Source organism: Nicotiana sylvestris, chromosome 7, assembly GCF_000393655.2.
Source record: "Nicotiana sylvestris chromosome 7, ASM39365v2, whole genome shotgun sequence".
Classification (NCBI taxonomy): domain Eukaryota; kingdom Viridiplantae; phylum Streptophyta; class Magnoliopsida; order Solanales; family Solanaceae; genus Nicotiana; species Nicotiana sylvestris.
Genome location: NC_091063.1, coordinates 92,888,331 through 92,897,997, shown reverse-complemented (window position 1 = coordinate 92,897,997; position 9,667 = coordinate 92,888,331). Strand labels below are relative to the sequence as shown.

Below are 9,667 nucleotides of genomic sequence, written 5' to 3'. Positions count from 1 at the left end.
CTTCATCCAAGAGGAGTTTATCCCCATGTATATATCAGTGTATATTTTGTTGTATATACGTTTATCTATTGTATATCTAAGTGTATATCCCCATATATATAACAATGTATATTTTGTCGTATATACATTATCTATCATATATCCATGTGTATAACATAAAAAAAAATATTATTTATATATCACAGTATATAACATAATAATAAAATGTATATCAAAATATATTTTTTGTGATATATGAAAAATGTATATCAAAAGTGGTCCACAATCCAACAAATTTCTGATAATATATATCACATTGTATATAGGATATATCACACATATAATAATGTATATCGTGCTATACTACATGATATACATACAGGTATATATGGTGATATATACAGATGTACACCGCCTCAAACACCCATATTTTCTATTTCACACATTATCTACAGCATCACTACCTCAAAATACCATAGCCACTAATCATTCTGTCGTAAACAAAAATACCATTACAATAAATAAAATATAATAAAAAGAGAAGAAGAGGGAAGAAAAACAAAAATTAAAAACTGCCTCTTGAAAAAAAATGAGGGAATATCTAGCAACATGTCGCGGCAATGGCTCGTGGCCGATTGTAGAGAAGTAAATGGGGCTTGCTTTACTGGTTAAAAATAGCAGTAGTGATGAAATATTAGTGGAGATTTACCATGGATAAATCGTTTGGAGAGGAGAGAGATGGCGACAAGAATAGTGAAAAACGAGTATGGGGAGAGAGAATAAATAGGGAATCGGATTTTTTTAGGATTTGGATATACAATGCCAATTTTTTGGTCTACCTTTGCCAACGTAATCTAAAGCAAAAAAAAGTTTACCAATTTCTATTATAAGTTGTCACCCGGTATCAATTTCCCTTTGAATTTGTCCCCATTTTATGAAATTATGCAAAAATAGTCTTGTACCTAAGTTGTTCACAAGTTATGTCCGGTGCATCATATCTTTAGAACAAGTTGTTCCTAAAGATCTGTCGAAGGGGCAAAACTTTCCTTGTTCACAAGTTATGACGGGCGGGTATGACTTTAATGTAACTTGTTCTTGGCGGGCATAACATTGGTACAAATTGCTCGCTAATTCTAAAAAATACGAAACATTTATCTCGTGTTATTTTGTTCATAAGTTTTGGTGGATTGATAAAATTTGCTACTAGCTTCATTCTACCCGGCTTGTTAAGTTGCTCACAAATCTTGTTGGATTAGTAAAACTTATCTATATTGTTAAATTATTCACAAGTTTATCGGAGTGCTCGACTATGAATCTTTTATTATTGGAAGACTCAAGTTTCTGAATCTTGTAGGGATTTCATGGTGCTAATGGTGTCTGAAGCATTAGCTATATAACAAGCCAAAACTTGAACAGCTCGACGGGGAAGTATATCTCTAGTGCTTAATTTCATTACTTATGAAGTTTTGTTTTATCAATTTGCATGAGAATTAATTGAGTATCAGCTAAAATTAATGTTCCTATAGTTTTAGTATTTTCTTGATATTTTCTCACACCACTTCTCTACGGTAGGCTTGACTGTGTCATTTTTGTCTTTGTTAGTTGTTGGTCTGGTTAAAAATGCATTGGTTGACTAGAGCCGTCATGTTGGATTTTTGAGGTGGCTGTAGAGTTGGGTTTTAGAGGAGAAAGGGCTTGTGGCATTCAAAGAGAAAATGGAGGTAAGAAGGAAAAATTCTGCCGAATGGGCCTATGTTTGAACAACTTTAAAAAATAAGGATAGAAAATCCGAGCATCCTGATGGCCTAACCCAATTAGCATAGAAAATACTTCTGGCAATCTTATTAATTTAAAATGAGAAATTTACATGGTATAACTAACTTATAAAATGTATTTATTATAAATAAATACACTTTAAAATAATTATAATATATAGCTACGTTTTGGGTTTTATAGCAAATACCCTTTCTAATGAGATTTCTAACCCTAGCCGCCATCTCTCTCATTCCTTACTATACCCACATACATTTAGTGGGAAAATATACTACGATGAACACAAAGAGGCAATAAGACACAGTCTGACTATTACCTTGTATTAGTGATAAGTTTGGATTTGTCCGCCTTAGAATCTGGCGGCTGGAGTAGTTGATGGAGGAGTAAGGTCTTTTCCTCAGGTGAGGCGGGGGCGGGGGCGAGGGTGGAAAGAGTGCTCCAAGACTAAGAGTGGGTCATGGAACATAGTCCTCTACTCCCCCCCCCCTTCTTGCCTTCCGGTTCACCTTCACTTCCCAATGTACATGGCAGTAGAAACGACGGGACCCCCATTTCTTATTTTCCTTCCATTGTCCAGGTTAATTGGAGTAGCGTGTAGGGTTCACGGCGGCGGTTCAGCTGTTCAGCTAGTGGCAATGGCAGCGCGTGTCGATAACCGATGTCGTCTGGTTCTTCAGCAATGCCTCGACTCCCCGACTATATCCAGGTTTTTCCCCTCTGGAGTTGGTACCTCCGGACATCCAGTTACATTTTCTTATTTCCCTTCCTTGTTAGTAATTATTTATCTACTTCGGATTGTTTACCTTTACCTGTTGATTAGTTGAGTTATTTCCATTCTGCGGGTGTTCAATTGTACTTGTGTGTGTTTTTCTTATCTTCACTTGTAAATAGTGCACTAAGAAAAAAATTAGTTTACTTCTTTAGTTTGACTATTACCTTGTATTGGTGATAAGTTTGGATTTGTCCTCCATAGAATCTGGTGGCTGGAGTAGTTGATGGAGGAGTAAGGTCTTGTCCTCGGGTGAGGCATGGGGCGGGGGCGAGGGTGGCAAGAGTGTTTCGAGACTGAGAGTGTGGTCTTGGAACATAGATACTTTGACGGGTAAATTTATATAGTTAGCAAAGATCCTCCAGAAGAGGTAGATTAGCATTGCCTACGTCTAAGAGACTAGGTGGGTGGGTTCTAGGGCACAGGATACTGACGGGTATAAATTGTGGTATTCAGGTAGGGTGAGGGGTAAGAACAGAGTAGGTATTTTGGTAGATAAAGAACTCTAGGATATAGTGGTTGAGGTTAGGAGGGTAACGATAGGTTGATGACTATTAAGATACTTGTTGGAGGGTTTACGTTGAACGTTATTAGTGCCTACGCTCCTCAAGTAGGATTGAGCGAGGAGGTCAAAAGGCATTTCTGGGATGAGCTGGATGAGATTGTTCGTGGTATCCCGCTTTACGAGAAGCTATTTATAGGAGGGGGTTTCAATGGCCACATCGGTTTGTCTTTCGAGGGCTATGATGATGTGCATGGCGGGTTCGATTTTAGGGTTAGAAATGGAGGTGGTTCTTCACCGTTGGATTTTGAAAAGGCTTTTGATTTGGTGATAGCTAACTCGGGTTTTTGGAAGAAGGAGGAACATTTGGTAACATTTCAGAGTATGGTTTCCAGGACCCAGATTGACTATTTACTCCTAAGAAGGTGCGATAGAGGTCTTTGCACGGATTGCAAGGTTATTCCAAGCGAGAATTTCTCAACGTAACATAGGCTCTTAGTGATGGATTTGGAGATCAAAAGTAAGAGGAAGAATAGGGTTGTGTTCGGTCTACCCAAGATCAAGTGGGGAGCCGTAACTAAGGACACAGCTCGGGTGCTAGGGGAGAAGTTGGAGGCTATAGGGGCATGGAGAAGTAGTGGGGACACTAGTGGTATGTAGGCTTTGACACCGAACTGCATTAGGGAAGCTACTAGAGCAGTGCTAAGGGTCTCGAAAGGTTACTCTGGAGGTCACAAAGGGGATTGGTAGTGGAATGGCGAGGTCCAAGGAAAAGTAGAGGCCAAGAAAGTATTGTACTTGAAACTGGTGGAGATCAAGGACGAAGAGGATAAGAGGACGAAAAAGGAGTGGTATAAAAGGGCCAAGAAAGAGGCGAAGTTAGCGGTTACGGCAGCTCAAATGGAATCATTTGGACGTTTGTATGAGGAACTTAGTGACAAGGGTGGACATAAGAAGTTGTACAGGCTAGCCAAGGTGAGAGAAAGGAAAGCCCATGACTTAGATCAGGTGAACTGCATCAAAGATGAGGATGGAAAAGTATTGATGGATGATGCGCATATTAGACATATATGGCAGTCATACTTCCATAAACTCCTAAATGAAGAGGGGGATAGAGGTATTGTGTTGGATGATTTGGATCACTCCTAGAGTCATCGTGACTTTGGTTTTTGTAGGCATATTAAAATGGAGGAGGTTGAGGGGGCTATGCGTAAGATGTGCAGGGGAAGAGCGACTGGGCCAGCTGAAATTCCAATAGAATATTGGAAGAGCGTGGCTAGAGCTGGCATAGAATGGCTCATGGAGTTGTTTAACGCCATTTTAGGATGAAGAAAATGCATAAGGAATGGAGGTGGTGTACAATGATTTTGGTGTATAAGAACAAAGGAGATATCCAAAATTGTAACAACTACGGGGGTATCAAGCTGCTGAGCTACACTTTGAAAGTCTGGGAGAGAGTGGTGGAAGTGAGGGTGAGGAAGAGCGTGTCTTTTTCCAAAAACCACTTCGGATTCATGCCGGGACGTTTGATTATGGAAGTCATTCACCTTGTAAGGAGGTTGGTGGAGCAGTATAGGGAGAGGAAGAGATACTTACATATGGTGTTCATTGATCTAGAGAAAGCATATGACAAAGTCCCGACGGAGATCCTATGGAGGTATTTGAAGGCTAGGGATGTTCCAGTGGCTTATACTAGGGTAATTAAGGACATGTATGATGGATCCAAGACATGAGTAAGGACCGTAGAGGGGGGATTCGGACCACTTTCCAGTTGTGATGGGGTTGCACCAGGGGTCAGTCCCATTGGACACACTGACGAGCCCCATTCAAGGGGAGGTGACTTGGTGTATATTATTTACAGATGATATTGTTGTGATTGACGAGATACGAGGCGGAGTTAATGTGAGACTGGAGGTTTGGAGACTAGAGTCCAAAGGTTTCAAGTTGAGTAGGACCAACACTGAGTACTTGGAGTGCAAGTTCAGTGATGAAACTGAGGGTGCGGACGTGAAAGTGAGACTTGATACACAAGTCATCCATAAGAGAGCTAGTTTCAAGTACCTTGGGTCTATTATCGAAGGAAATAGTAAAATTGATGAGGATGTTACTCATTATATAGGAGCGGAGTGGATGAAATGGAGACTCGCATTCAGTATTTTATGTGACAAGAATGTGCCACCTAAACTTAAGGTTAAGTTTTACATAGTGATTGTTAGACCTACCATGTTGTACGGAGCAGAGTATTAGCCAGTCAAGAACTCTCATGTCCAGAAGATGAAGATAGCGAAAATAAGGATGTTGAGATGGATTTGCGGACATACCAGGATTGATAAGATTAGAAATGAAGACATTCGGTACAAGGTAGAAGTAGCCTCGATGGAGGCCAAGATGCGAGAAGCGAGGCCTAGGTGGTTTGGGCATGTGAAAAGGAGAAGCATAGATGCTCCAGTGAGGAGGTGTGAGAGGTTGGCCTTAGGTGGTCTGAAGGGGGGTAAAATTAGGCCACAGAAGTATTGGGGAGAGGTTATTAGGCAGGACTTAGCATTGCTTCAGTTCATTGAGGACATGAGCCTTGATAGGAAGGTGTGGAGGTCGAGGATTAGAGTAGAAGGTTAGTAGGTAGTCGAGTATGTGTCTTCCTCATACAGGTAGTAGTAGTTAGTCAGCCTTGTTTTTCGGTTATTGCCAACCTTGGTTACTACATGTTTTCTTATTAATTTGTTGTAATATCTGCTTTCTTATTATCCTGGCATGGTTACCGCTTGTTTCTTATTATCTTGTTGGTATTGTTGTTATTACTGCTTTCTGTTTCTTTCCTTGAGCCAAGGGTCTATCGGAAACAGCCTCTCTACCCTCAAAGATAGGGGTAAGGTCTGCTTAGACATTACCCTCTCCAGACTCCACTTGTGGAATTATACTGGGTGTCACCCCTCCTTTTTTACACTACACCCCCGAGGAGGGAGTATATAAGGGAGTTTTTTCTACTTTAAGTGACAATCGAAATGGGATTTATTATTAAAAGATTCAGAGTTGCCACTTGGGATATTTATGGTGTCCCAAGTCACCGATTGAATCCCAAATCGAGGAAAAGATTGACTCTGTATTACAGTCTGCGAACCAGAAATCCGAGTAAGGAATTCTGTTAACTCGGGAGAAGGTGTTAGGCATTCCCGAGTTCCGTGGTTCTAGCACGGTCGCTCAACTGTTATTTTTTGGCTCAATTATCTGATTTTAAAAACACTTTTAGACCTATGTGCATTTTAGCTTTAAACCGCTTTTAATTATTTTAAAGAAGATTTGAACGTCGTTTAAAACACGTCTTTGGATTGCGCCACATAAAATGCGCCCGCAATCCTAAACATATTTTATTCAACGTTTTAAGATTTAGATTTGGGTCACATGAAATGCACACCTGAGTTTAGGAAGGTAATATTATTAAAATAATGCGCCTAAAGCAACTACACGTTTTTAACTTTTCGAGGGCCATGGAAAATTTGCTAAATGGCGCGCCTCGAATTCTAAGGATTAAACAAAATTAATTAAAACGAGGGCCATGCAATTGTCATTTTGTTTGGCACGGCGCACCTCAATTCTAATATAAAGGAAAAGAACTCAAATTATATTTGAAGGGCCATGAACTATTTATGTTATCTAGTATGGTTCACCCCCACTACTTAATTAAGGAAAAAACTTAAAGGATTCAAATTATTTTTATCTAAGGACTTTACCCTATGCGACGACCTAAAGCAGCGTATTAGAAACCCACAAGCCTAGAGAAAATTCTTTCAAACAAAGCAACTGGGCAGACTCCTTTGCAAAGTCGTTAAGCTTTGGGCTCAAATGAGCCACATTCATGGTGAGGAAGAGAGTTTAAATCGGATTGTCTCTCATCTGGGCCTGCTCTAGGCCCAATCTCACACTCCCAATTTCGTTGATCAAAAAATGCTAACTAATTGAAACCGGCATGAACATGAGTCAAATTAAATAAGCGCTTCTGAAATGTGTCTTAAATAGATTCAATTTCTGATAACACCTTTCCTGCATTTTTTAACCAATTTGCCCTGAAAACGCAACAGTCATATTTAGGATAATCATTTGCCAAAAAGGGCGACCCCAAGTGATCATTATTGTCTAAAAAACACATTGAACTGAAAAGAGTTTGTTAGTCAATTAACAAGCTAAATCATTAACCTATTACATGAAATCCAGATCCTATTGTGATGCTGCCAATGCCAATGGAAAACTTGCACAGTTAAACAAACTTTGTGACTTGTTAAACCATAAATTCATTGTTTGAGTCATGGTCCTTCAAGAACACAAAAGCTTTACTTGAATGCTAAAAAAACAGTGGAATAAAAAATGTGATGCAAGACTCAGACTCTAACAGAGAGACTAAACCAAACCTAAAATTAATTTAAACTAGATCTAAAGGTAAAATGAAGGAACAAATATAAAGCTCTGATGTAGGAAAGCAAAGATGCACCAGATCAAACTCAGAAACCATGGAATTGAACCCTCAACCCAACTTGCATACGAGATCCATATTACAACAGATTTAAAACTTATCGAATACATATTTAAGAGTCCAAAACATCCTAAATTAGCCATATTCAAACAGTTTCAAATCCAAATCTTAAAACAAAGGTAAGCAACACAAAATGACTACATTTGAGAGGCCTCATCCAAATTACCAACCATCATACAATGTACTGAATCTCAGTTTTATATTCAAGGGTGGAAAGACATGAATCAAAAGTAAGGAAAAAATAAACGCTAAACTATGAACAAAACTTAGTGTTAAGCTAAAAACAACTTCTATTTCTATTTCAACTCCAACTTGAGCATCAATTCTACAAGTTTAATAACCAGTACTTGGAATGCAAAATGAAAGGGGGTAAGAGGATCAGCAGTAAGCAATACCAAGAACAGGGTCAGCAGCAGAGACAACCAAGAATAACCAGATTCAAGCCAAGAAATAAGGTGCAACAATCAACAGAACTCGACAAAATAAAACCCCAAACCAAGCCTTCAAACCTCAAATCAATTCATATTCAATCCCAGATGAACCAGAAAGTATTTTAGAACTTGAAAATTTCAGAAATCAAAAAAAATCAATGGAACAATGAAAACTTCAACCGTTTCTTTTTCTGGATTTTTCTATCTCTGATCCTCTGCCTTGAAAAGCAAGGAAAAGTGCCTTTATAGGCAAGGAAATAGGACAACAATAGGAAGCTCAGATTTGCAGTTTTAGCCCTTTTTGAATTTTGGTTTTTGCTACTTAATCCTTAGATAATTTTCCTTTTTTCTGAAATACCCTTAATGTAATTATCAAATTATCACAACATCCCCAAGTCCCACTTCCTAGAAGTTTCTGAATTCTGTTACTCAAGATTCCCTTCCCCAATTTCCTAAATTACCCTTTTTAGCTACTGTTATTTACCCTCCCAACCCAATCTAACTATGGGTCAGGCCAAACCGAACAACAAGAACTCTAAGGTTGTTGTTGGGATGGGTCACAATAAATCGAGGGCCCAAGAAATTCACCCAGCCCATGAATATTCTGAGACCCAAAACTCTGACCCCAAACAAATTATCATTTAAACGATGGCCCCAAAAGAGTCCAATCAATTTTAATACTAACAAACCAAATTAGTTCTATCCCTTTAACAAAATTAATTAAAGTTAACTCATGGCTATGAATTCAAACAAAAACAAAAGGAAAAATGAAAAGAAAAAGGCGAAATGAAGATGGAGGAGAAACACCAGAAAAAGAGTTAAATAATGAAACTAACGAGGAAGACGACGGAGAAGAGACGGAAAGAATACCTCTAAGGTCGCCCGGACAAAGCTTGATGAACTCTACGACTTCGATTTGATTCGAAACAAGCATTAACCATATGTTCTCAAAGAAAACAAACATCAATACTCGTTTCAAACCCTATCGTTCAAGGGAATTTGAAGGCTTGACGGATTCTTTTCTTCTTTGTTTTCAAATTCAAAACTGGACTGATTTGGTGAGGACTTGGGAAGAAATGGTGGTGGATTAGGGTTGAGGGAAGGGCGATGGTTGCATGGATGAAATTTGGGTGGTATTCGAGCTCCACCGCCGGCCGGAAATGGCGAAGGGATGAAAGGCGGCGTTAGGGTTTGGCAAGGAGATGAGAGACAGAGGTGATGAACAAAAGGGGGTTCTGAGGGGGTGGGGTTTATTCGGATACTTAAATACATATGAAGCTTCAGTTATGAGCCATTTGATCAAGGGGAGATCAATGGCTCAAATTCCACAATCCAAAACGGCGTCGTTTTGGGGGGATGGACCGGGTATCAGGGGCGGGTTTTGGGCTGGACCGGACGTGCTTGGGGGATGGAAATTATTTGGGCTGGGGTTTGGGAATTAAACATGTCTCAAATCAGAATTCCTCCTCTTGTTTCAATTTCCTTTTTAATTCTTTTCTCTTTTAAATTCTTTCTTTCTTTCTCTTTTTTTTCTCAAAATTAAACATGAAACCCTAAATTAAAATTAAACATCAAATTGACCTACCAAAGTGAAATAATTAAATCCAATTGATAATTACTATAAGTAATTACGAAACTAATTAAAGGAAAAACTACCAAAGTTCAAAAATTAGAATTAAAAGTGCAAC

General features: G+C 39.0%; 2 protein-coding genes across 2 annotated transcripts; both read left to right on the top strand.

Annotated features, from left to right (window-relative positions):
• The first annotated feature begins 2,276 nt into the window (after window positions 1-2,276).
• Window positions 2,277-4,172, top strand: LOC138873441 (uncharacterized). The gene is made up of 3 exons (XM_070151913.1): window positions 2,277-2,458; window positions 3,116-3,392; window positions 3,774-4,172. The coding sequence occupies exons 1-3, from the start codon at window positions 2,277-2,279 to the stop codon at window positions 4,170-4,172; spliced, it is 858 nt and encodes a 285-aa protein (XP_070008014.1).
• A 627-nt stretch (window positions 4,173-4,799) lies between these two features.
• On the top strand, window positions 4,800-5,639 carry LOC104218419 (uncharacterized). The gene is made up of 2 exons (XM_009768906.2): window positions 4,800-5,263; window positions 5,348-5,639. Exons 1-2 carry the CDS (start codon window positions 4,800-4,802, stop codon window positions 5,637-5,639), a joined length of 756 nt encoding a protein of 251 aa, XP_009767208.2.
• Window positions 5,640-9,667: the final 4,028 nt, after the last annotated feature.

What these genes read in the sequence shown, in the direction of transcription:
- LOC138873441 (XM_070151913.1), top strand. Translation starts at nt 2,277, where the DNA reads ATGGCAGTAGAAACGACGGGACCCCCATTTCTTATTTTCCTTCCATTG. An exon ending in GACTCCCCGACTATATCCAG is followed by an intron (nt 2,459 to 3,115) that starts GTTTTTCCCCTC and finishes GAACGTTATTAG; the next exon opens with TGCCTACGCTCCTCAAGTAG. An exon ending in GGAAGAAGGAGGAACATTTG is followed by an intron (nt 3,393 to 3,773) that starts GTAACATTTCAG and finishes GGGGATTGGTAG; the next exon opens with TGGAATGGCGAGGTCCAAGG.
- LOC104218419 (XM_009768906.2), top strand. Translation starts at nt 4,800, where the DNA reads ATGGGGTTGCACCAGGGGTCAGTCCCATTGGACACACTGACGAGCCCC. An exon ending in ACCATGTTGTACGGAGCAGA is followed by an intron (nt 5,264 to 5,347) that starts GTATTAGCCAGT and finishes CGGACATACCAG; the next exon opens with GATTGATAAGATTAGAAATG.